The 24,192-nt window shown below is 62.0% G+C and overlaps 4 protein-coding genes across 10 annotated transcripts; 2 read left to right on the top strand and 2 right to left on the bottom strand.

Annotated features, from left to right (window-relative positions):
* Nucleotides 1–1,346: 1,346 nt before the first annotated feature.
* On the bottom strand, nt 1,347–5,499 carry FNDC11 (fibronectin type III domain containing 11). 2 transcript variants are annotated; one of them, XM_043884853.1, is made up of 2 exons: nt 5,397–5,499; nt 1,347–2,405 (listed from the first exon to the last, which is right to left on the bottom strand). In XM_043884853.1, the coding sequence occupies exon 2, from the start codon at nt 2,400–2,402 to the stop codon at nt 1,401–1,403; it is 1,002 nt and encodes a 333-aa protein (XP_043740788.1). In that variant the 5' UTR covers nt 2,403–2,405; nt 5,397–5,499; the 3' UTR covers nt 1,347–1,400. The 2 variants fall into 2 exon arrangements, with proteins under 2 accessions (XP_043740788.1, XP_043740786.1); XM_043884851.1 differs by lacking the exon at nt 5,397–5,499 and adding an exon at nt 5,033–5,198.
* SRMS (src-related kinase lacking C-terminal regulatory tyrosine and N-terminal myristylation sites) lies at nt 5,098–12,916 on the top strand. Of its 3 annotated transcripts, none has more exons than XR_006337207.1 (8): nt 5,098–5,659; nt 7,996–8,117; nt 8,272–8,438; nt 9,212–9,353; nt 9,437–9,595; nt 10,017–10,198; nt 10,318–10,451; nt 10,687–10,826. XR_006337207.1 is itself a non-coding variant. In XM_043884850.1 (8 exons), exons 1-8 carry the CDS (start codon nt 5,298–5,300, stop codon nt 10,690–10,692), a joined length of 1,221 nt encoding a protein of 406 aa, XP_043740785.1. In that variant the 5' UTR covers nt 5,099–5,297; the 3' UTR covers nt 10,693–10,826. The 3 variants fall into 3 exon arrangements, 2 of the variants coding, with proteins under 2 accessions (XP_043740785.1, XP_043740784.1); XM_043884850.1 differs by having other exon boundaries at nt 5,099–5,659; nt 10,070–10,198; XM_043884849.1 differs by having other exon boundaries at nt 5,102–5,659; nt 10,295–10,451; nt 10,687–12,916.
* Nucleotides 12,917–13,152: 236 nt separating this feature from the next.
* On the top strand, nt 13,153–19,914 carry PTK6 (protein tyrosine kinase 6). The gene is made up of 8 exons (XM_043883610.1): nt 13,153–13,788; nt 15,482–15,603; nt 15,885–16,045; nt 16,532–16,685; nt 17,310–17,471; nt 18,496–18,677; nt 19,387–19,540; nt 19,724–19,914. The coding sequence occupies exons 1-8, from the start codon at nt 13,559–13,561 to the stop codon at nt 19,909–19,911; spliced, it is 1,353 nt and encodes a 450-aa protein (XP_043739545.1). The 5' UTR covers nt 13,153–13,558; the 3' UTR covers nt 19,912–19,914.
* A 1,667-nt stretch (nt 19,915–21,581) lies between these two features.
* On the bottom strand, nt 21,582–23,225 carry PPDPF (pancreatic progenitor cell differentiation and proliferation factor). Of its 4 annotated transcripts, none has more exons than XM_043883613.1 (5): nt 23,066–23,225; nt 22,519–22,717; nt 22,224–22,301; nt 22,048–22,144; nt 21,582–21,964 (listed from the first exon to the last, which is right to left on the bottom strand). In XM_043883613.1, the coding sequence occupies exons 2-5, from the start codon at nt 22,571–22,573 to the stop codon at nt 21,847–21,849; spliced, it is 348 nt and encodes a 115-aa protein (XP_043739548.1). In that variant the 5' UTR covers nt 22,574–22,717; nt 23,066–23,225; the 3' UTR covers nt 21,582–21,846. The 4 variants fall into 4 exon arrangements, with proteins under 4 accessions (XP_043739548.1, XP_043739547.1, XP_043739546.1 ...); XM_043883612.1 differs by having other exon boundaries at nt 22,519–22,599; nt 23,066–23,223; XM_043883611.1 differs by having other exon boundaries at nt 22,519–22,599; nt 23,004–23,214.
* Nucleotides 23,226–24,192: the final 967 nt, after the last annotated feature.

Below are 24,192 nucleotides of genomic sequence, written 5' to 3' on the forward strand. Positions count from 1 at the left end.
TGGCGAACCCTCACCCCAGTGTGCTGGGCTCTGGATCAGTATGACCAGCATAAACTCCCATCTCAGGTCCCCTGGCTGGCCCCTGCTCCTCTCCCCTCTAGGCTTCTCATTCCCATGCCCCACCCTCTACTGCTCTGGATCCTTGGAAACCTTGGGGTGACTCCATCTGCAGGACACCCAAGAGGGAGTCCCCCTCCCCCTGCTATAGCCACATGATGCCACAGACCACGTGACAGTCTGGCTGAACCCTTGGCTGGTACGCGGCAGCAAGCAGGCACCTGGAGAGATCTGGGAGGGGAGCCCTAGGTGAAGACACCCCAACCCTGCAGAAGACACTGTCCATACCTGGGGAGGAAGTGTGGTGCTGGGCCCTCTTACCCAGTTGAGGTCCTCTCTCTCACCAAACCACTTTTCAGTGGGGCAGGGGCTCTGTTTCTGACCCCCTAGCCCTGGCTACACTGTATCTTCCCAGGGGTCTGAAGTCCTAATGACTGCTCTGGTGTGAGCGGTGGGCGACGGAAGGCTGGTTGGCCATGTGCTGGGGGCAGCTCTGGGCCTTTTGCTGTGAATAGTCTTCTTCAGCCATAGCCAGGGTACACGGTGCCGTTCCTCCTAGACCTGAGCAGGGCCAAGTTGCCAGAGCAGGTAGCCGCCAGCATCCTCCTCACCTTCACGAAGTGGGTATGTGCACAGGCAGCAGCAAGCTGCTGGCCGAGCTGACCACATTGGCAGGCAAGGGCAGACTCTCTCGGTTGCCCACTGGCCTGGATCTGGGCAGGGTACCCTGCCAGTTTCCCTTGCTAGGATCCTCATCCACCTAAGGATGGAGGTACAGATGAACTTCAGCTTCTTTGGGGGAGAAGATAATACTTTTATGTTCATTAAAAACAAAATAAAATGTGCTCTTGGCCTTGGGACCCCTGGCCTTGACAGGCACGATAGTAACAGGGCCATGACTGCCCCCAGTGAGGTTTGGGCAGGACTTGGGGGTATCCACCCCCCTTGGGGAACCCCAGCCTAGGAGGCAAGAAAGGTGGCCAGAGCCTGTGCCCAGGTCACATGGCTGCTCACTGTGATGGGAAGGAGCTGGGGGCACGTGGGAGGGGCTGGGGCGGAGGTGCCAGAGCCTTGGATCCGTTCTCACCACTGATGGTGGCAGCCATGTGCCAGGCAAGCTGAGGCTTGTTACAGGGGTCAGTGTCCTGCAAAGGCCAGCCTTGGGGCTCCCCGCCAGAAAAGGGAGCAGAAGCTGGAGGGGCCAGGACTCATGGGTGGGCTGTGCTGAGTCAGGGAAAAACACTCATGTGGCTGCCGCCGCCTCTAAAACATAAGTAAGTCTGTTTCTTTAATTGTGTATGTGTGTTTATACTCCTCTTTATTAGTGGATAAATACTAGAAAATCATCTCTCGGAAGGTGCGGTCAGGGATGGGCCCAGCTTGCCCAGCCAACTGGAGGCGGGCCCTTCGGGGGGCCCTGGCCGGGTGTGCAGGGTGAGGCTGTCCCTCCAGGGCTCATACACCAGTGTGTAGCTCTCCGCCCTCTTGACAGTGAACTTGTAGGCACGGTTGGGCAACAGGTTTCGGATGTCAAAGGCGCAGGCGGCCACGGGGATGATGCCACACTGCATGCACTCCTGCTGTGTCCGTGGATCCAGCAGCTTGTAGCGCAGCTCAAACTGCTCCGGCACAGCCTGCTGGATGGTGACAAACCAGCGCAGGCTAACCCAGTCCTGGTGGGCCACCGACTCCTTGCGGTCAAACATGACGGGCATCTTGGTGCTCAGCATGAGCCGGATGTGGGGAATCTTGGTGGCGCCAATGTCAGACACTAGGCGGTGCTTGACGTGTAGGCGCCCCGGCACCATCATGGCCAGGAAACTGTCCATGACAGCCGACAGGTCCGCCAGGCGCTGCTCCACGAGCCCCCAGCCTGCCAGGAAGGGCCGAGGGTCCGGCGACTCGAGCAGGGCATCCAGCTCGGAGCGGCCGTGGTCCAGCTGCTCTAGCAGGTCCCCAAGCAGCAGGAGCTGGATCTTGGTCTGGGCGGCGCCCACCTTCTTCATGCGCTGGAACTTCCAGGGGTCAATGAGCTGGAACATGGTGGTGGGCAGCACCAGTGGGTTCTGGTCGCCCAGAGCCAGGTGCTTGGGGAGGATCTCGATGTAGTAGGAGCACTTCTTGAGGAGCTCCATACGGGCGTGGTGGCGCTTGAGCAGGTGGGGGCTCAGGTCTGAGGTCAGGAACTCTTGCAGAGCGTTGCGGCGCTCCACATAGGTTCGCCAAGCCTCGGGCTCCAGCAGCTGCCCATCCTCGGCCTCTTCCACCTCCTCCTGGTCCAGGAAGGACTGGGGACTGTCCAGCTTCATTTTGTCCAGGCCCAGGCCTGTCACCTGGAAGTTCATGGTCTAGGAGCAGGAGACAGAGGGCGGGGCGTGAATAGAATGCTCATACTGGCCTTTGCCGCCCACCCGGGGCCCACTCAGGGCAGTGTTTGTGTGGTGTGACTTCAGTCCCACTGGCCCCAATGCTGGGCCCTCTGGCCTCCGGGAGTGGGAGGAGGCTCGTGAGGAGGGCTCATCTCTCTGGACAGAGGCTGCTTGGAGGGCCAGGTGGGCAGGCTGCAGATCTGGATAAAAGTGGACACTGTAGGGCCGACACTCTACTGATGGTCTTTTGTGGGACCCTTCCCCTCAGTCCCTCAGGGAAGGGCTGAGACGGGGGCATTGGGCCTGTGCTTTGGAAAGTCCAGCCACTGCCTAGCTGTGTAGCCCCATCTGGAATGGGGTCACACCGTGCCCTGGAGCTGTTGACAGGATTCAGAGTGATCCTGTCTGAATAGCACCAGACCCCAGCTGGGGACCCCACTGTCCTGCAGACCGTCCACACCCCACTGCAGATGCAGAGCAGAGGTCCAGGGCCAGCCCAGCAGGCAAGGTGGCCTCAGCTCTGAGGAGCAATCAGGCCAGTTCCTCGTTATGGAGCCCTGCTGTATCTTGGGGCCTCAGGATGTTTCTGAGCCCATAAGAAAAGTCCCTGAACGGTCCCCTTGCTCACAGATGGAGTGCCTGAGCCCAGAACACTTGGTAGCTTGCTCTCAATCCAGGCTTTAAGCCCACGGTAGACCCCAGAGTCTATCTCCTTCTGCACCCCTCCTCCACCCAGGTTCCCCGCTATAGGAGGGTCCAGTGTGCCCCAGAGCTGGGCATAGCTGTGCTCCCAGCCCTGCCAGGTCCTGACCACAAGGCTGGGGCTCCTTGGAGAAAGGGGGTCAGCATTCCTGGCTGCTGACCCAGGTCCCAGACACCCCCAAGGACAGCGAAACAGACTCAGTGGTTTCACTGGGAGGTCTGAGGTTGTGCAGCACCCAGAAAGTTGGATGAGTTACAAATGGGAGCTGAGAGGCTGAGTGAGAGTCCCAAGGGGCAGAGTGAGGTTGGGACCCAAGTCGGTCTCCCTCCCCAGATGCCAGTACTTGACCTTCCTGGGATGGAGGCGGCAGACCCAACCCTGGGCACAGCAGCACCAATGTCTGGGCTGAGGTGCAACAGACCAGGACCAGGATTGCTGGCCTGTGTCCTTCAGTGGCCCAGTGCCCCAAGGCTGGGGTAGATTCAAGCCGCCTCTGGAGGGAGCTTTAGCTCCAGGTAGGGCTACAGGTCAGAGGTGCTTCCAGACGGCCCCAGTTTCTCCGTTGAAAAAGCCAGGAGGGGTTGCTGGTAAACTCAGGAAAGAAGCTGCCTGCCCTGGCCCGCTACCCAGACCTACACCCTCCTCCGCCTCAGGGACCCCTTACACGCCCCTGGCCCTGGGCCCACTTCCCCTCAACCGATCCCCACCCGCCCCCGCCTGCCCACCTCCGCCACTCTCCCCTCGTCCTCCACCCCCCTCGCCCGCCTCCCGGCGCGCCCACTTGCCCTGCCTTCTGGAGCAGCGCTGTCTACTGTGCACGGAACCAGGGGCGCCTAACCTCGCACCGCGGAGTCCCCCGGGTTGCCATGGGGACCGCGGGTCTTTGTGACGCTCCGCCCAGAGGGCGGGGTGGGCGGAGAGCCCATACTGTGGGGATCGGGCCCCCTCGACTCGGGGAGATTGCGGGGGCGCGTTCCCGGTCGCGACCCAGAAGCCTCCCGAAGTTAAGGGAGGGCCCTTGCCTCCACCCCGTTGCAGGTCAATGGTGGGTACCTTCCAGTATAGGGTGTCTGTCTCTGAATTCCCCTCCCCTGGCAGAGCCTCCCTCTCCACGGTGCCCCTCCCCCACCCCTCCTGGTGACCTCACTCATGGGAGAAGGCTTTGCCAGGCTAAGCGCCCATCACCGTGTGGGGGTGGGGGGGGGTGCCTTGGGCGCTTAGTCTATATGTTGTAGCTGTTGTTATGTCATTATTTAGGGGTCTGAGAAGCAAGAGTTGAATTATTTGGAAAGGGGATGCTGTCTCAAAGTTGAAGGAGAGGCGGGGAGCTGGAAAGTGGGGAAGGGAATGAACAGCAGCGAGAGAAAGACCGTCCACCCATGCAGCCCACCCACAGAGAGACTGTGGGGGACAGAGCAGTCTCCCCTCCTCTTCTGGGTCAGGCAGGTCCTCACCTCTGCCATCTCTGACTCCATCCTTTTTTTTTTTTTTTTTTTTTAATTTCTCGTTCTCAGCTATTTTCTTAAAATTAAACTTTCAATTTTGAGATTCAGCAGCAATTCAGCTGCAATGTAAGAAATAACACAGAGATCCCAAATATCCTCTGCCCGTTTCCTGAGGGGACCAGTTTGCAGAACTGTCCTACAAGATCACACCACGTGAGTGACCTTGACCGTCAAAACGCAGACGGCCCCTACCCCACAGCGACCTCCCAGCTTCACCTTCCGCAGCCCACGAGACCCCGCCCACCACGCCCCACCGAGACCCCGCCCACCACGGCCCCACCCGAGAGACCCCGCCCACCGCGGGCCTACCCCTGAGGCCCCGCCCATCACGGCCCCACTTCGGGACCCCTCCCCATAGTCCCGCCCTGACGCCTGTCCCGGGACTGGGCCCGCCCCACCTTCACAAGACTTGGAGCAGTTGGGGACCAGTCCTGCCGGTGAGACAGCCTAGAGGTCGAGGAGAGCAACCGCTGTCGTGTGGCCGGCGCTGGAGGGCCACCCAGCGCTGCTCTGAGCACCGCAGGGAGCTGGCGGTGGCCTCTGGAGCTCCTGCCCCCCTCAACCCCTCTCCAGCGCTCTCCATCCCACCGCCCCTCCAGTGTCTCCCCGTCGGGGCGCCGGAGCCCCGCCGCTGCGCTCCCTCCGCCCCCTGCAGAACCAGGCATGGAGCCCTTCCTCAGGAAGAGGCTGGCCTTCCTATCCTTTTTCTGGGACAAGATCTGGCCGACCGACGCGCCGCGGTTCCCGGACCCCGACGCTGACCTGGAACCGGAGCCCGCCGCAGAGAAGCCCAGTACCGCGGAGCCTTGCAGTCCACCGGCGCCCGCGCAGCTCTTCAGGGCGCTGTCCGACTTCACGGCGCGGCGCGCGGAGGAGCTGAGCGTCAGCCGCGGGGACAGGCTCCACGCCCTCAGGGAGGAGGGCGGCTACATTCTGGCCCGCAAACTCTCGGGCTGGCCCTGCACTGGCCTGGTGCCCATCACCTACGTGGCTAAGGTGGCCCCTGAGACGCTCTCGGACCAGCCGTGAGTACCACCTGCTCTAGGGAGTCAGTAATAAGTGCAGGGTAGTTTGAGGCCGCACATCCAGCATCACTCCTCAGGCCCCGCCATCCAGCGGTGAGCAAGTTCCACAGGTGTGGTACCGGGATGGTGTGCAAGATAGGCGCCTGATTCCGCTAGGAGAGGAAGGGGCAGGGACTCTGGCAGGAGTGGTTAGGTGGGGCCGCGAGCCAGCGGGACGGTGTGTGCATGCTGGACAGTGTGTGCGTACTGCGCCCGCCACTCCTGCCTGCTGGCACACGGGGATTCAGACCTGGTATCTTGCAGTGTTTGCTGAGTGGTCATTGCTTGGGGGCAGGGGGCTGAGGACTGGGGTGCAGTGAGGTGGTGAGGACATGAGTGAGCAGAGAGGCCATCCTTGTGCTGTGAGGGGTGAGATAGTGACCTCAGTGTGGAAGGGGTGATAAGCTGGGTCAGAGTTGTGCCTTTGTTCACCCCCTCACCTATCCACATTCACCTGGCCTCCTCCCTCCTGCTCTGGGCCAGGCATGGGGCAGACACGGCCCTGGTCTTTGAGATTGCTCCCAAAGAGGCTCGTTTGGGCAGTGGGTACAGATGGGAGAGCCCACCCATTCCCCTGAGTGTCTGAGGCCCCTAGGGCCAGGGCAGTCCACAGATGGGGAGTGGCTCGCATGGACCCTTGGCTGTTTGCATGCCAGTTGTGTGGTCATGGCAGGGAGCAGAGGCTGGGCACTCTCCCAGCAGGCTCCTCAGAAGATGTGACCTCTCGGCCCAGGCTCAGGGTCCACAGGACACAGTGTGTGCTGGTGCCGGGCTGGTCCCCACCATGTGGCTATGGACAGAGTACATGGGCCTTTGACCCAAACTCTGGGCATGGCCCCTACCTGTCTTTCCTCTGAATATGTTGGCCATTGTCATCCCTACCTTCTAGAAGGAGGGGGTGCCTGGGGAACCCTTGGGGCAGAGGCACCTCTTCCCGGTCCTGGTGCTACAGAGGTGACATGCCAGCTGAGAAAGTCCAGAAACTGGCTGGTGAACAGGGCTAGCAAAGGGAGGCTGCCCAGACCTTGCCCTGACATGGGCCCCAGGTCCTGCACCTAGCTGTGTCTCTGCAGACCAGAAGTAGGTCTCATGTCACTCAGGCTACCTCTGGCATCCTGGGGACCCCTGGGGCGCCCACCGTCTCCTGGAAATGTACATCTGGGGGAAAGCCTGAGTCACAGGAAGGTGCCTTTGGAGGGGACTCCAGCCCCACCCCCAGCCATTCTGATGGGAAGGGGGCCCACAGTCCCTCCAGGTGGAAGACAGACTGGGTCAGCAGCTCCTGGAGGTGGGCAGGGTCCAGGGGAGGGGAAGGGCTGCTTGGAAGACTAGCTAATGACTGTTTGTCTGGGCTGCAGATGAAAGGGCTGCCACACTTGCTGTGTCATTACACTCGGACACCTGGCTGCCTGTCACCCGGGCCAGCCAGGCAGGAGGAGACCCCTCAACTTTACAAGATGCTAGGACACCCCATGCTTATCTCACCCACTGCTCCGCAACCAGGGTCTAGAGTTCAAGAACATATCAGAAGTCTGGGTGTGCATGGGGGTTCAGCCCTGTCCCCCCAGGCCCTGATGTGGGTTCAGGGGCGGGGGAGGTAGAAGCACTGCTGCCCTGGGACTGTCCTCTGTTGCCCCTCCCCTCTCCTGGGTAGAGGGTCCCCGAGGCAGGGGCTGGCTGCAGGAGGCCCTCGGTGGATGGAGCCCTCAGACGCTTGGGTCTGGGCCTCCTGCTTCCGAATCAGTGTGTCTCTGGCTTGCTGTCCACCCAGGGCCTGTCTGGGGGAACCACATCCTACAGGTCCCTGACCCTTCCCCAGATGTCCGCTGATTTTACCTCCGAACAAACCTCTGCCTCTCCCACCATCACCCTGCCCCACCCGCTTCCTGCCTCAGCCTCAGCCCAGCCCCACTGCTCACTCTGGCCATGTTGTTTGCTAGCCCACTCCCCACAGAGCACCAGAGTGGGCACAGATGTCTATCTGTGCCAGGGTAGGCCTGTCTCTACCCGTTCTTCCAGGCCCCATTCTCACCCCAGGCTCCAGCAGCAGTCCCTCCCAGGTTGTCTATCCAGTCCTTTCTTTGGGGGCCCCCACCTTGTGCCCAGTCCCCACAGACTCCAGAGACTGGGCCCTGGGGCTGGGGCATGTGCAGACCCTGGACTGGGTCCCCAGTACCAGGCACCAGGTTCCTCTCTTTGCCTCCTGCGTGGCGTGGGCATCTGGGGCCCAACCCATGGGAGTCATGGGTGTCTCAGGGCTGGGCCAGTATGGGGACTGTTGTGTCTGCCCTTTGCAGCTGGTACTTCAGTGGCATCAGCCGAACCCAGGCCCAGCAGCTGCTCCTGTCCCCCGCCAATGCACCGGGGGCCTTCCTTGTCCGGCCCAGTGAAAGCAGCCATGGGGACTACTCACTGTCAGGTACCAGAGTGCCCTTGACCTTGGGGTGGTGGCTTCCCCAGGCAGTGCCAGCCCCCAGCCCACCTTGGGCCCAATGGTATGGGTCGCTTGGTTGGGATGGTGGGAGGGTCAGGGCTGCAGCCAAGACGGGGTCTCCATCTCTGCGCCCTCCCAGTCCGGGCCCAGACCAAAGTCTGCCACTACCGCATCTCCACGGCGGCCGATGGCAGCCTCTACCTGCAGAGGGACCGGCTCTTCCCCAGTCTGGATGAGCTGCTGGCATATTACAAGGCCAACTGGAAGCTGATCCAGAGCCCACTGCTGCAGACCTGCACACTCCAGGTGGGCCCATCCCTTCCCCTGCTGTGCATGCCCCAGCTGCGCCAGTCCCCCCCTGCCCTGCCCGCCCCAGGTGGGCGCATCCCCACCCCTTCCACCAGGCTGCCCCTCACCAGGCCCGTGACACTTCCCAGCACATGTCCAGCTGGCCCGGCCCAACCCTGGGTGAAGCTCCTGTGACTCCTCTGCATTCTGGCTGCGACCCTGCCCTGGGGTTGGGTCTGCTCTCACAGGTTCATCCCGGTGGCATTCTCTTCTCTGAGGGGGAAGGGGAATGAGGCCTGTGAGATGCCCTCCCTTCCTGCCCAGCTCTGCCATGGAGCAACCAGGAGGGTGGGAGGGAGGCAGGTTGGGGAAGGCGTCCAGGGATGGCACCCACAGCAGCCCCAGGCCAGCGTGGAGGCCGTGGGAAGAGATGCCTGTCAGGACGGCCACACCTGTGCTGGAGCCATGGTATCTGTGATGGTCCCAGTCAAGCAGTCCTGCCAGGGGCCGAGCAGCCATCTGGTTCCTCTGGTCTCTTAATGACAGCCTGGATGGGACACTAATGAGTGTGGGTGGATGCCTGCACTGGCAAAGGTGCCACTTAGGTCCGGAAGCAATTAGGGCCAGGCCTCCAGAGGTCAGCACCTGTGCCCCTGGCCCTGAGCAGGGTCGGAGGCGAGTGTGTGCTGGGGCACAGGGGCAGAGGGCTGGAGGCCTGGGGCCCCAGGAGAAGCTGTGGACTCTGCTCAGGGAGCCACAGGCAGAGGCCCTGAGTGCTCCCACCCCTGCAGAAGTCCCTTGAGCAGGACGAGTGGGAGCGGCCCCACTCGGAGTTCACCCTGCGGAGGAAGCTGGGCGAAGGCTACTTCGGGGAGGTGTGGGAAGGCCTGTGGCTAGGCTCCATGCCCGTGGCGGTCAAGGTCATCAGACCAGGTGGGTGGGACCCCGGAGCCCAGGGCGGTAGCGGTGGGTGGCGGTGGTTATGGCAGGTCCTGGAACGCTGCCCTGTCCCGCAGGCGATGTGAAGCTCACAGACCTGGCCCAGGAGATCCAAACGCTCAAGAGCCTGCGGCATGAGCGCCTCATCCGGCTTCATGCGGTGTGCTCGGCGGGCGAGCCCGTTTACATCGTCACTGAGCTCATGCGCAAAGGCAGCCTGCAGGCCTTCCTGGGCAGTGAGTGTTGCTGTGGGGATGGGGATGCCTCACCTTTCCTGATGGTCCTCCAGGCCTTTTTATTGAACGCCGATTGTCCAAAGCCCAGATGGCCAGGGTGAGCTCCGGCCACGAGTGAGGTTGGGTGGGGTCTGGACACTGCAGCTCCAGGTGGGGCCCCTCTGGGTCACTAATCCTACACGATTTCACTAGTTCTGGCATGGACCCCACCAGGCCCCGAGTGCACCCCTCCCCCACTTTGGTCTGTTTCTGTTCCTGGTTGGGAACCAGGGCCAGGCTGACCTGGAACCACAACACAGTGCCCCCCTGTGGCCTTGGCAGGCGGTGCTGTCCTCACCCAACTTAGAGCTGGGGACCCCGAGGCGCGGAGGGCAGTGACTAGCGCAGACGCCTGCCGCCTGACTGTCGGCTCCGCCTGCAGGCCCCGAAGGCCAGGCCCTGAGCCCACCCCTCCTGCTGACCTTTGCCTGTCAGGTGGCCGAGGGCATGAGCTACCTGGAGGAGCAGCGCATCGTGCACAGGGACCTGGCTGCCAGGAACGTGCTCGTGGGCGACAACCTGGCCTGCAAGGTGGCCGACTTTGGCCTAGCCCGGCTGCTCAAGGTCAGCGTGGGCTCTAGCCACAGGCTGCTGGGCGACTCAGGTGCTGAGGGGAGACTGCGTCTCCATCCATTGCACCACTGGTCTCCCCTTGCCCAGGATGACGTCTACTCCCTGCGCAGCGGCTCCAAGATCCCCGTCAAGTGGACAGCGCCCGAGGCAGCCAACTACTGCGTGTACTCGCCCAAGTCTGACGTCTGGTCCTTCGGGGTTCTGCTCTACGAGGTCTTCACGTATGGCCGGTGTCCCTATGAAGGTGGGCCTCCAGGCAGCACAGGGCAGGAGGGAAGGGTAGTCCAAGGAAAGAAGCGTGGGAGCCAACCTGGAAGAGGAGGCACCCTGTGCCCCGGGGTTGCTGAGCCTGGAAGGGGTACCAGGCCTGGAGGCTGCCTGCTTGTCAGGGTCTGCCCAGGGCTGGAGGTGGGCTCCAGGGTGATTCCCAGGCCAAGGCAGGAAGCACCTGCCCAGCCTGTCTTCTTGCCCCTCTCCAGGAATGAGCAACCACGAGACTCTACAGCAGATCTCACGGGGGTACCGGCTCCCGCGCCCAGCCGCCTGCCCGGCTGAGGTCTACACACTCATGCTGGGGTGCTGGAGGCACTGCCCGGAAGAGCGGCCGGACTTCACCACACTGCAGGAGAAGCTGGGTGCCACGAGCAGGCGCCGCCGCCCCACCCTCACATGACCCGGGCCCCTGCCCAGGCACCCCTCTCACGGGACAGTGTTTGCCAACAATACCTGCTGCTCAGAACTGGTGCCAGCCCACAGAGCCTCTGGCTGTGGGCCTCACACCCTGACAAGTCTGGCACACACAGCTTGTGCACACGAGGCAGACATATGCGAACACCCGCTCAGACAGGAGAGGGACCAGCGTCCTCCACCAGGGTGACCAGTGTTCCCCAGAGAGGGAAGCCCAGACAGAGCCCACATTCACCCTGACCTCAGGGAGACACGGGGCAGAGGCCTCCTGTCAGTGCCTGCCTCATCAAGCCCCCTCCCACAGTCAGGAGCCCTGGTGGGTTGCTGTGGCCTTCTTGCAGCTGTCGGTGCTAGGACTTTGGCAAACCCGTGGCGCTGGCCCCACGTGGCACAGACTGGCATAGCCGCTCCCTCCTGTGGGCCACCTGGGCCTGAGCCAATAACCAGAACAGGACCTGGGGCTGACGGCTCAGCCCTCCGTCTGGTGGATCCTGCCGGAGAAAGAGCTGGCTCTCACGTGCCCACCTCCACCCCAGGGCATCTTGGCGCCCACATCTGGGGATTCAGAGGCAGCACACCCCCTGGGCTGTGGGCCGGAACAGGATGGTGGGGGAGGCTGCAGAGGCCAGGTGAACGGCCTTTCCCATGCCCCTGGGGCTGGAGCAGAGAGTGAGGGAGAGAGGGGGTTGTCAGGCCACAGGGAGCTCAGACTGGTGACCAGGTGACTGGGTGACGCTCTGGGCGGTTCTCTGTAGGTCGGCAAAGGTCAGGGAGGCATCGTGCCTCAGAGCTGGGGTCCTGGGTGCTGGCTGACTGTGCAGGGTCGGGGTGGGGCAGACTTGGATGCTCTGGCGTCGGGGCACCCGATGACCACTGGCCCTCCTGCGACAGGAAGCAGCCAGTTTCCAGGTGCAGCTGCTGCCCCGGGGCTGATCTCAAGCACGGCTTTGTCACAGGACGTGCACTGTTGGCTTCACATCACCCTGCCGGCTCCAGTCCCCCGAGATGGACATGGACGGGGACTGAGCAGGTGGGGTCTGCCCTCAGGGTTCCCAACTCTCATCGTGGGAGCCCCAGGCTGGCAGCTGTGCTCCAGAGGCCTGTGGGACAGAAGGGGCAGAGGCATCATGGGGCAGGAAGATGGGACCCTAGGGTTCAGATAAGTGACCCTCCTGCCCCAGGAGCTGCTCAAATGCTCAGAAAAACAGTCTGTGCAGGGTTGGAGAAATTGGGGCAGGGGAGGGGGGCGTGGGGAGGGTGAGGGACCCTTTGGGCCCCAGTCACCTTGGTTGTGGGTCAGAGCCTGACACACAGTCCCTAGCCACCCCCGCCCCGAGGCAGATGGGGGAGGGGGCAGGAGGGTTTGGTCTCAGCCTTTTGGGACACCAGGCAGCTGGGCCTCAGCTCTGCCCTGGCCTTCAGTCTCCCTGACCCCTCTCTATCCTGTCTTGGGAGAGCTGGAGGGCCCGAAGGTTAGGGCTGGGCTCCTCTGGCTCTGGTGGTTCACAGACCAAGAAGCCTGTGGGGCTCGGGCTCCAGCCCCGTTGAAGGGCTCACCCTCTTGTTTCCTGCTGTGTGTGGGAACTGGGGCTGGCAGGCGTCCTGGGGGGGGGGGGAGCATGCTGGGTGGGGTGACAGGAGAGGCAGATGTGCGTGGAGGTCACCAGCGCTTCCTGGGGGCGCGTCATCAGCACAAGCTAAACAGGTTTGACCCTGGTGCCTTAGGAGGGCCCAGGCCTCAGCCTCAGATCCCTCCCATTTGCTGGTGTGACGCAGGCAGAACCAGAGGCCCCGGGACACGGCTCAGGGGCGGGGCCCAAGGCCAAGGAGGGTCAGAGAGTTGTGGCCAACGGTGAGGGGGTAGGTATGCGGGGGTGGGGCTTCAGAACTTCTCACCGCCCAGCCATCTGTCTTTCCCCTCTGGGCCCTCCTTGGTCAGAGCCAAGCAGGCTTGTTCTTGATCTCAGAGAGGCGGGTGGTGCCTAGTCTCTTCTCAATAAAAGGGAACCCGCCCACAAGCAGGATGAGTGTGTGATTCCCTTGCTCATTGTTCTCATGGCCCTCCCATTGGGCAGAGTCCCTGGCACCCCAGCCTCCAGCTGGGGAGGAGGTGCCTGGGCCTCAGGGGAGCTCCCCACAGAGGAGAAGCAGAGAAGCAGCCCTGGGCTTCTGGTCGGAACCCTGCTGGGAACTGGTCGTCCTGAGGTCCAGGCTCAGCAACAACAGTCCGGGGGTGGGGTGGGGGGGTTTGGGGAGGGCGTGCCTTGTCCCTCCCCTCCAGCTCCGAGTCCCACACCTCCTGCCTGATCAGTGACTCCCCTCTCCCTTCTCCTGGAGCTTAGGTCTGGCCATGTGGCCAGTGGCACCTGTGACCACTTGGTGGGCAGCTTTCTTGGCAGGTGTTAACTGATCAGTTAGTGCCCAGACTGACCTGGCCCAGTGGGTGGCCCTCAGAGTGGAGCCTAGGGTGCCTGAGAAGGCCCGAGAGGGGCCGTCCCTGGTGGCACAGGTGTGGCTGGCCTGGCCGCCTCGTCACAGGGAAATGGGTGGTGGCTTAGTGGGGCAGGGACGGACTGCTGGGGACAGCCCTGCCCACATGCTGCTCCCAGCTGGACCGGAGAAGGCGGCAAGGCCGGACGGCCCAGTTTTGCTGCTGCACCAGCCATGGGGTCCGAGGGCCAGGCTCCCCTGGGCCCCAAGTACGTGGGCCTCTGGGACTTTGAGGCTCGGACTGCTGAGGAGCTGAGCTTCCGGGCAGGGGACCTCTTCCATGTGGCCAGAAAGGAGGAGGAGTGGTGGTGGGCCGTGCGCCTGGATGGGGCGGGCCGGGCCCTGGCTGAGGGCTACGTGCCCCACAACTACCTGGCTGAGAAGGAGACTGTGGAGTCAGAGCCGTGAGTGTCCCTGTGGCCCTAGTGGGTCACTCCAAGGCACCCCCATCCCTGGGCCATGCAGCCCCTCATGAGCTTGGGGCAGGGGTCTGTGGGGACAGAGCTCTGTGCCTCTGTGGCCGGGCTCTGGATGTGGGCAGGAACCCTGGGCTGCCACAGATTGGGAATCCATGGCTCCATCTCCCCGCCCCTGCCCCCCTGAGAGGTGGGGCCTACCATCCTGGTCTTGGGATCCCTGGCTGGGCATCTGTGTGTGACTTCTGGGGAGGGGGTCCTGAGACTGTGGCCCCTCCCCTGGGCTTCCCGATGGTCAGTGCACCGTGTGGGATCCAGAGAGGGCAGAGTCTGGGCCCTCTGGGGAGTGAAGCTTTGCTCCCCTTCCAAATACCCAAAACCAGACATGTGGCCTCATCAGAGGGAGTGGGAAGGCTGTTGCGACAGGCCGGCTGGGGTGTGGGCCACAGACATGCTTCCTGTGTCAGCATGGCTGCCTGTCACTGGCAAGGGAGCTCTGGGAGGTGACTACAGTCCTGAGGGGCTGCCCAGGAAGCTTGGGCCACAGTAGCAGCCTGGCCTGGGCGTGCTCACACGACCCGAGGAGGTTCTGTGAGCTCTGGGTGGGGGGAGGGTCTAGAGGAGGAAGTCCCTGGGTGCCTATGCGCCCCACTGATGGAGTGCCTACTGTGTCCTCCCGGAGGGACACAGCACACACTGGACGGCCTCAGGCGGGGCCAGCATGTCCAGGGCAAAGGCCCCGAGTCCCTGGGAACACAGTACATCGAGACGTGGAAGGAGGCAAGGAGATGGGGTTGGGAGCAAAGGGGAGAGACTCCAGAGGTGTTGGGTGGGTGGGTGGGAGTGGGCTGTGAGCCCCACAGGGCTCAGTGCTGGGCAGTGGTCCTCTGTGCGGGGGCTCACGTTTCAACAGGGCCTGAGGAGTCGAGGGTGCAGCGGGCAGAGCGGCTGGCAGCAGAGGTTCCCAGGGGAGTCCCACTGGCCCCACCCCGCCCTCCAGAGTCCAGGCTGGTCCCTGTCCTGGCGCTGGAGGCCAGGGTGTGAGAATGGGTATGTGCTGGTACGTGTGAACCCTCAGGTCCTAGGGCTTTTGAGCACCGTGTGTCTGTGGCCCCAGGATAGAAGGTGCCACAGGGTCACAGGACTGTGTGGCCCAGGAACTTCCCTGGTGGTCCAATGTTTAAGAGGCCGCGCTGTCATTGCAGAGGTGTGGGTTCCATCCCTGGTCAGGGAACTAAGATCCCACATCCTGCATGTTGTCTGGCAAGGCCAAAACTAAAAAAAAAAAAAAAACCCACAAAAAATCCAAACAAGATGGGTCCAAGTGCATGGCTGCAGAGTCACAGCTGAAGTTGGGGATGGGTCGCTGCACCCACAGGATGGGGGGCTCTATCCCCGCAGACAGGGGACTCCCCAGGCAGGGTGGTGGGGGGCCTTTCCCACTTCTGGATCTCCAGGCCTTTCCTGGTATCCAGAATTGGCCACTTGGGACATTTGGAGTTGGCAGTGGGCAAAGAAGCGTACTCTGGATCAGTGAGTGTCAGAGAGTAACTGTGCATTTGGGTTGGGATCCGAGGCAGAGGGTCAGGTCAGGTGGGGGCTGGGACTTAAGGTAGGGGCTGAGGCTTAAGGTAGGGGCACTGGGGGGATCTGCTCAGCTCAGGGTGCCCCCATCCTGCAGGTGGTTCTTTGGCCGAATCTCTCGCTCGGAAGCTCTGCACCGACTGCAGGCCGTGGGCAACGAGCAGGGGTCCTTCCTGATCCGCATCAGTGAGAAGCCAGGCGCCGATTATGTCCTCTCGGGTACCTACTTCCTGCTCTCCCCGCTCCACAGTACCCCCGCCCACCCCCGGGCCTGACTTCTGGACTCCTGGTCCCTAAACCCTTTGTGCATGTAGAGTTCAGCTCCTCTGGCCTATCCTCTCCCCATCCCTGGGACGTCCAGACCTTGCCCTGGGAGCTCTGACCCTTGGTGGGCGCGGGCCCCATTGTCTGGGCCCCTGTCCCAAGGTCCTGCTGGGTCCTCACCTTCCCCCTTGGGGGCCCCTCTTGGCACCTGTTCACGAGTGCCCCCCTCCGTCCAGTGCGGGACCAGCAGACCGTGCGCCACTACAAGATCTGGTGGCGGGCCGGCTGGCTGCACCTCAACGAGGCTGTGTCCTTTCCTGGCCTGTCTGAGCTCGTGGACCACCACAAGGTCCAGAGCCTGTCCCACGGCCTGCGGCTGACCTCGCCCTGCCGGAAGGTAGAGCCTCCTGACCCCCACACCAGACCCTGGCCTCCCCATTGCCCCTTACAGGGACACAAACCCTCCAGTGGAGATGGGTGTGGGTCCTTGCCTCAACTGCCTGGGGACCCTTAGGGACACTGTCTGGGGACTCTGGCAGCCGGGAAGCTGTGGTTGTACAGAGCCGGGCATGGGGGGAGGGTGGGCACTCTCACCCCTGGGCCAGCAAGAGGTCAGCTGTGTTCCTGCCATGTCTTAAGTCTCTCTGGCCATATGCCTTGGCTGGCAGCAGACAGGACTTTTGTCTGAATAGCATTCAGGCCAGTGTCACTGGTTCAGAGCAGATGGAGGGTAGTTTTTGTCTGCTGGACACAGAAGGGGTCAGCCTGGCTGGAGGCAGCCTCTGTGAGCCGGGCCACGTGCTGGACACCAGGACCCTCCGAAGCAGGACGTGGCTGAGGCTGACTTCGCGTGGACGGGTGCCCCCGCCCCATGTCCCTGCAGCACGAGCCAGAGCCCCTGCCCCACTGTGACGATTGGGAGAGGCCACGGGAGGAGTTCACGCTCTGCAGGAAGCTGGGCTCCGGCTACTTCGGGGAGGTCTTTGAAGGGCTCTGGAAGGACAAGGTCCGAGTGGCCATCAAGGTGATCGCCCGAGGTCAGTGGGCCTCAGGCCAGGGACTTCCAACCTCGCTTGCAGGCGTTGGGTGGCCCAGCAGCCTTGCACCCTGACACCCCGCCCGCCACTCAGCACCCTAACCTGGACCATGTGTGGCACCCACTGCAGCATCTGGGTGGCTTTCTCCTTTCATGCTGCGACCCAAGTGCACTTATCCTAACAGGAAATTTTAAATTCTTAATGTAAATGGAAGAAAAGCTGTTAAGTAATCACCAGATATCTGAAAAGGTTCATCTAGACTCTTCTTAGATGAACCACCAGAGGTTCAGATCACCCACTTCAGGAACCAGGGACCCAGGGCGGCAAGGGAGCACATTTAGGGGGATTTCTAGCTTCACATCAGGCTGGGTCAGGGGTAAACCCCATGGGGGTGTCTGTGGTGCCCGGGGTGTAGGGAGAGCCGCTGGTGGGCACAGTGGACCCCCCCATGTGAACAGTGGGGACAAAGCTGTGTCTGCCCTGGCATCCTGGCTTGGGAGATGGGGTATCTGGAAGGGTGCACACCTTTCCTGAGCTGCTGCTGGTGTGGCTGGGTGGAGGGGCAGGCAGAGGGCCCCCAGCTTCTCCAGGGGCCACACCCAGTGAGGCCGCCCACCCCCGCAGCCGACCTTCTGCACCAGCACACGTTCCAGTCAGAGATCCAGGCCATGAAGAAGTTGCGGCACAAGCACATCCTGGCTCTGTACGCGGTGGCGTCCGTGGGGGATCCAGTGTACATCGTCACGGAGCTCATGCCCAAGGGGAGTCTGCTGGAGCTGCTGCGGGGTGAGTGGGGCCACCAGAGTGACTTGTGCCCACTGGAGGGAATGGGAGACGTGCACAGATGTGCACTCCATACCATGCACAGGACAGCCTGGGGTTCTGGGGGCTTCCTCAGCACTTTTCTGCATACAAAAGGATTTAAAATGTCTTATGATGAATGTACCACCCATTCGTCGTAGGAATTTGACAAAATACAGATAAGAACAAAGACAAGAAAAGCCACCCATCACTCCTGCACCCACAGTGAACGGAGGCCTCTTTAGTCAAAGGCTTGGTGTGGCTGCCCACCCCTCCTGCTACTGGAACACACAGCCTGGTCTCACTGCTGTCTTCTCTTCCTGGAAGATGTTGTCCCTTCTTCTGGTGTTTCTGAACATGCTTACACAGCCATACACCCGCACACACTCTCATGCCATGTATCTCACTGATGCACAGACCTCATCATCTGCAAAAAGAGCCATCACTTAACACCCAGACCAGACAACCGCAGAAAGTGAGAGGAGACGCCACTGTGTGCAGATGTGGTCTGACTGCAGAGATGCTGCAAAAGGAAGAAGTGTGCACGCAGGATAAACTACACCCAACATGCATGTGTGCACATTGGGGGGTCTATTTTAATACAGCACATTGGGAATACTTTCCACTTGATCATTGTAAGCAGTTTCCCATATCATTAAATGTTCATCAGAAATTAAATCCTGATAGTCTGTGGGCCACCACGTGGATGTGCCACGTCCACTTAGGTGCCTGTTATTGAAACCTTCTGAGGTTTTCATGTAAATAATGCTGGGCCGAACACCTGTGTACATGTGAGTTCTTTCTGCTTGAGTGTGGATTCCCAGAAGGAAATTCCAAAGGGCTATATGCTGACTCTATCAGCCTCTACAAGGCCTGCAGTGGCTCCACAGTTCCAATATGAAATCAGGCCATCTGCCCTTTGTCCCAACCCCTCCCCTGAGCATGCGAGTCTGCAGAGGACTTGGCCCTGGCTGGTCCCATTCACCCTGCCCTCCCCTGGCCTCTGCAGACTCCGACGAGAAAGCCCTGCCCGTCTCGGAGCTGATGGACATTGCAGCACAGGTGGCCGAGGGCATGTGCTACCTGGAATCGCAGAACTACATACACCGGGACCTGGCTGCCAGGAACATCCTTGTCGGGGAAAACAACATCTGCAAAGTTGGGGACTTCGGGCTGGCCAGGCTTATCAAGGTAGGGGCGGGGCAGGGTGGAGAGCTGAGGGGGCGGGGCACGGGCAATGAGGGCATGAGCCACTAGAAGTTCCTGTGGCCTTCCTGTTCTCAGGTGAGATATGGGCTATGGAGCCCAAGCTGTCCCTTGACAGGGTTAGGAGGCTCCTGGGAGGGCAGTGCAGGCCCTTGGACGAATCTAGAAGGACAGCTCTGTGCCCAGAAGCTGTGAACACGGAAGTCCCCGCTGAGCGGGGCACAGCAGGGCAGGGCGCACAGGCCAGCGGGGTGTGGGGGAGGTGCCTGGCCCAGCAGGCTGGTGACACAAGCACTTCCAGGACTCCCATTAACACATTGAGAAGTTGAGGGGGTTCCTTCAGTCATGACACCCAGAGCTAAGTGTCAGCCGTTCCTGACTGCTCCTCAAGCAGACCCTGCATCCCCCTAGCTTGGCTGCTAACCTGCTGTCCCTGCCAAAGTCTTCTCGAAGCTCACTTTCAAGGATTCTCTGCCCCTTGTTCTGGGAGGCTTTCCACTGGGTTCTGCGACTGTGGTTTTCCGGGGCACTGCCTGTGGGTATCCAGGCAGGGTCTGCCAGTTCAGCTCCCAGGAAGCCATGACATGGTGTGGGTCCTGACCGCACAGTTGCCCACCACATGCCAGGCTCCCCTGCCCTGTCCCTGCTGCAGGGGCAGCCCCCAGGCCCACCCCCAGCATGTGTCTGATTGCAGGAGGACATCTATCTCTCCTATGACCACAACGTCCCTTACAAGTGGACCGCCCCAGAAGCGCTCTCCCGAGGGCATTACTCCATCAAGTCTGACATCTGGTCCTTCGGGGTTCTCCTCCATGAGATTTTCAGCAGGGGTCAGATGCCCTATCCAGGTACTGGGCCCCAGCATTGCAGACTGTCGGCAGGGCAGTGGGGGGCTGCCTCCTGGTCACACCCCCTGCACCACTCACTGAGTATCTTTCAGGGCCACCAGCCAGAGGAGGGCGGTAGGAGAGCCAGGGGTGCAGAGGGCATTGGCTTCCTGCCTCCAAAGCCCCTTGTACCACTCACCGCAGGCATGTCCAACCACGAGGCCTTCCTGAGGGTGGAGAGTGGCTACCGCATGCCCTGCCCCCCAGAGTGCCCGCCCACCACACACAAGCTGATGCTCTCCTGCTGGCACAAGGACCCTGAGCAGAGACCCTACTTCAAAGGGCTGTGGGAGAAGCTCTCCAGCTTAACGAGGTACGAGAACCCGCTCTGAGCTCACAGCCTCCCTGCAGCTGCCCAGAGGCCAGGTCAGCCCTCATGAGTCAGGCAAGGCCTGAGGACCTCAGATCATGGCTGTGGACCACCCCAATTCACTGAGGATTTGCCGAAGGTACGGACCACTCCCAGAACCATCTGGACACTCCTGGGAAGGGGCTCTGGCAGACCTGGGCCTACCCCTTCCCCAGTGCAGCCTGGAGCTGGGGCTGTCCCTTCCCCTGATGCCAGCGCCTGCAAAGTACCAGGCACTCTACAGTCAACGTCTGCCCTGGAGCCAGATCACCCCTCTTTCCTCAGAATGGACCTGTCCCTGGTCCTGACTTGAAGCCCACCAACTAGCAGGACCAGGGTCAAGCCTCCCTGGCTGGGTGGTGGGGACCTAGGCTTTGGCTGCACCTCCTCTGCCCCCTGGCCCTGCCTGAGCCTCGGACTTGAGGGGGTGTGACCCCCCAGTCCTCTGCAGAGATAGGCACTGACACCTGCTCCCTGGGGCCAGTGCTGTTGCTGTCCACCTGCCTTGGTAAACACCTGCCCCGGGGTGTCTGGGGGCCTCATCTGGACACTGTGGCCAGGAGGACTGGGTGGGGGTCAGGCTAATCCTTGAGGTGGACCCCCCCACCCAGCCTTAGCACTGACCACCAGCCTTCCCTGGGACCACAGGACAGCCTGCCCCCCAGCCTGCAACCTGCCTGGACACATGGAGGGCAGGCGGGACAGTCGGTGTAGGCTTTGGGGGCTACTAGCCACCCAAATGACTCATGTGACTTAGAACAGATTTGGGGTGGGGCGGCCAGAGGAGGATGGGCCCTTCCAGCAGAGCCTGGCCCTTCAAGCAGGGGAGGCCACCCCTCTAAGCCTCTGACTTCACACCAAAGCTCTATCCACTGCCTCACTGAACTGCCCTCTCCTGACCCCACACCCCAGTCAAACTCTGCTGGCCACTGAATGTGGACACCACCAGCCCACCCCTCAGGCCTGTCCCAGGAGGCTGGCAGAGGATGAGGACCTCTCCCTCACAACACCACACAGGCCTCCTGAGTCAGACTCTGCCCAAAGCTGGGCTTCCCTGGTGAGAGCGACCCACAGGAGCCTCCCACACTTGCTTCCCCTCTGCCTCAGTGGGGTGCCGGGGCCTCAGATCCACTCTGGGGATTGGGGGCCCTGTCCAGAGTGTGTCCTACAAGAGAAGAGAGGAGGCAACATCCTTAACAGAAGACACAAGGGAGAAAAGAGGGCAAGCAAGTTTGAGGACTGCCTCCTCAAGGTCCTCCAGGGGGCACTGGCATCCCTCTGACCCCAAGGTAGAGACCCCGCCGGCCTCCTATAGCAGCAGCAAGAGGGGCCAGGGGTGGAATCACAATAGAGGGCTCTGACCTCAGCAGCTGCCTTGGAAGCTTCTTCTTGGACTGCCTGCTCTCCCTGGTTTCCCGAAATAGCCAGGCACCCCACCCCTTCTCACATGCAAGGCTCCACACTCATTGGAGCTGTCTGCCCACATGAACCTGGGTCAGACCTCAGAGGAGGCCCCTAGGAGGGGTTCCAGGAAGGCCCAAGGAGCATGGCCAGCTCTCTCACACCTGGAAATGAGAAGGTTGAGAGGTTAGTGACTTCTCCCTCGGGGGCGGGGGAGCACACAGCTGTCTCTCTCACACACACACACCAGGCTGCACACTCTTGGAGTTTATTGTCCACTTGGTACAAGGCACAGGGTTCCGGGGTGTGAGGAAGGCGTGTTCGTGTGGCTCGGATAGCAGAGAGTGGGATTCTCTCAACTTCCTTTTTGGTGTTTTGATATTAAAAACCGAACTGCTTCCCTTGACTGCTTGGTCTTGGGGAGAGGAAGGGAAGGGAGGGTACAGGGCCGGGGGAGGAAGAGGGCTCTGATGAGCCTAGCGCCTTGAAAGGAAGCCTGGCAGCTGGTGGTGGTCACTCAGGACGGGGGCCTGCAGTTGGTTTTGCCAGGCTGGCCGCTGGGCTGCTGCTTCCCCACAGCTTCCCGAGCCAGGTCACAGGTGATCGTGCTGGTGGAGGCCTGGGCAGACTCCGAGCTGGGGGAGAGCAGGAAGTCAGGGGCTGTTTCCACTTGCCCCCGCCCCTCCCCTCACACTGGTCCCCAGAAAGGCACACTCACTGCTCTGGGGACTCCAGCACTGTGGCCATGAACGGGAGAGTGGACTTCCCAAAGAAAAAGCTAGCCCACCAGTGTCCTGGGTCTGCTTTGGGGAGACCTAAGAGGAGTGAGGCAAAGTCAGAGTGCTGCTCTCTCCCTGGGCATGGCCCTGGGGACAGAGGGGACACTGCACTCACCCGGGTGGTGGGGAATGGCTTCCCCAGGGTACTCGGCACTTCCGCAGGAGCTGTTACTGGAAGTGGAGCCCAGGCGGCCTGGAGAGAAGAGGCCCACTCAGCTCCACGGGGCACCGGGCCTCCAGTCCACCCGGCCAAGCGCTGGCTTCACCAGCAGCGCAGGCCGGTGCCAAGGGTCCTTAGCAGCTCGTTCCCCACCCGGATACAGGTTCTCAAGCAACCTGTGAGTTGACCCCACAAGATCTAGGCGGGGGAGCTCGGGACGGACTAGGGCGCGGGCAAGGGGCTGACTTACGCCGGTAGTAGTCGTGGGTGGCCACGAGCGAGCCGCTGGAGGGGATGGCTGCCATGCTCTTGCTTGCGGGCTGGTGGAAACCTGCGCACGCGGGGGTCGGGGAGCCCCTTCGGTCACTGCTGCCTCCGCAGAAGGGTGCTCCCCACCCGGGCTGAGTAGACCCGCTCGGACCCCAGAGTCAGGTCAGCCCCGTGGGCTCCTGGGAGGGGCGGAGGCCGGGTTTGTTTACCAAGTCGAGGCGGGGATCCGGAACTCTCGGCCCGCCCTCTCCTCGCGGGCGGCTCCAACCAGCCCGAACCGGCCGCGAGGGACAATAAAGGCGCTTTGTGCGCTGGGTCGCCGGCCTGGGGCTCCGGGAAGTGGCCCTACCTGTGGCCGGCGGGCCCCCAGCTCCGTGCCCCAGGTCCTATCCGTCGCCCCCTGCCCACCCGCGCCCTTCCGATTTCCCGGTCGCCCGGTGGTCAGCCCCGCCAGCCGTCGCGCACCAGCCGCCCCCTGCTGCCCATTCGGGCCGCTCGACTTCATCCACGCGCCGCCCGGGCCCCACCTCGGCGGCGACCCCTCGCGGGCCTCGGCGTGCGATCACGGACGGTGGGCACAGGGGCGCTAGGCCACAGAGCCCATCTGCGTAAGAAAAAGCGCACGGCCGCTCCAGAAACCAGACACGCAGAGCGCGCACGCGCGGACGCAGCCCCCCACCCCTTATAAGGCGGTACAGCCCCGCTCTCGGCCCCGCCCCAGCCCTGGCGAGACTCCGCCCCGATATCGGCCCCGCCCCAGCTAGGCTCGGTCCCGCCCCGCCTAGTTGGCTGCGAGGCCAACTAGGCCCCGCCCCAAGCTCAGCTTGGCCCCGCCCATCCCCGCCCCCGTGGCGCGGCCCTAGCTGGTCCGCCCCGGAGGAAATCCATCTCTGTTGTCTGTCTGACTTGGGCTGCCTGGCAGCGCATCTGGGCTTGAGGTGGTTAAATAACCGCCGCCCCAGCCTGAAAGCAGGCCCTGTCTCTTTCCCACCTCCCATCCCCGCTTCCTGGGCTCTGGCCATCATTTGGGACCCAGGACCCCTGCTAGTCCAGCCTGTTTCCACCTTTCCAGCTTATTGGAGGCGGCAAGCGTGCTGGACGGTGGCCCCTGCACTTCCAGTCTGTTTCTGCTGCTCTCCACAGGAGAGGGGGTGTCAGGCTTAAGCTGAGGGCTGAGCAAGGAGGAGGTGAGGTAGGGCCCAGTGCTCAGAGCTGCAAGAGCAGGGGGCCCGCTGGTCCTGGACAGGGGTCCGTGGCAAGACCTGTGAGGGAAGTGGCAGCCAGGCATGCCTCCTACTCACTGAGGGATCATTGATAAGGTCAGTGCAGTTGGCACCAAGAGGGTGGACTGTTTGGGCAAGACCCAGGCTTGTCTCGCTCTCGCTTACCTTCCCAGGCCACCTTTCAAGCAGCCCGCTGGCCAGCCTGCCCCCATCCACCCCAGTCTCAACCTCACCAGTGATTTTAAGAGTGGATAATCCGATAAAAGGGTAGTTTTTTTTTTTTTTTTTTAAGTGATAGTGTAAAGGCTGCATTTACTAAGCCAGGAAGGTGAAGGTTCTGCCAGTCACTCCCCACTGCTGGCCTTGGGCCCCTGAGTGGATGGTGGCATGTCCTGGTTAGAGCGGAGAAAAGGTAGGGCTTTTGGCGGAGG

Source organism: Cervus elaphus, chromosome 23 (genome assembly GCF_910594005.1).
Source record: "Cervus elaphus chromosome 23, mCerEla1.1, whole genome shotgun sequence".
NCBI classification, from domain to species: Eukaryota; Metazoa; Chordata; class Mammalia; order Artiodactyla; family Cervidae; genus Cervus; species Cervus elaphus.

Excerpts from the sequence above, each read along its gene's own strand:
- FNDC11 (XM_043884853.1), bottom strand. The coding sequence starts at position 2,402 with ATGAACTTCCAGGTGACAGGCCTGGGCCTGGACAAAATGAAGCTGGAC.
- PPDPF (XM_043883611.1), bottom strand. The coding sequence starts at position 23,043 with ATGAAGTCGAGCGGCCCGAATGGGCAGCAGGGGGCGGCTG. Across the intron at positions 22,302-22,518 it reads CACCCACGACTACTACCGGC|GCCGCCTGGGCTCCACTTCC; the intron begins GTAAGTCAGCCC and ends TCTTCTCTCCAG. Across the intron at positions 21,965-22,047 it reads GTGCTGGAGTCCCCAGAGCA|CTCGGAGTCTGCCCAGGCCT; the intron begins GTGAGTGTGCCT and ends GCTCTCCCCCAG.
- PTK6 (XM_043883610.1), top strand. The coding sequence starts at position 13,559 with ATGGGGTCCGAGGGCCAGGCTCCCCTGGGCCCCAAGTACGTGGGCCTC. Across the intron at positions 16,046-16,531 it reads TGACCTCGCCCTGCCGGAAG|CACGAGCCAGAGCCCCTGCC; the intron begins GTAGAGCCTCCT and ends ATGTCCCTGCAG. Across the intron at positions 16,686-17,309 it reads CATCAAGGTGATCGCCCGAG|CCGACCTTCTGCACCAGCAC; the intron begins GTCAGTGGGCCT and ends CCACCCCCGCAG.
- SRMS (XM_043884849.1), top strand. The coding sequence starts at position 5,298 with ATGGAGCCCTTCCTCAGGAAGAGGCTGGCCTTCCTATCCTTTTTCTGG. Across the intron at positions 8,118-8,271 it reads TGGGGACTACTCACTGTCAG|TCCGGGCCCAGACCAAAGTC; the intron begins GTACCAGAGTGC and ends GCGCCCTCCCAG. Across the intron at positions 10,452-10,686 it reads TGGCCGGTGTCCCTATGAAG|GAATGAGCAACCACGAGACT; the intron begins GTGGGCCTCCAG and ends GCCCCTCTCCAG.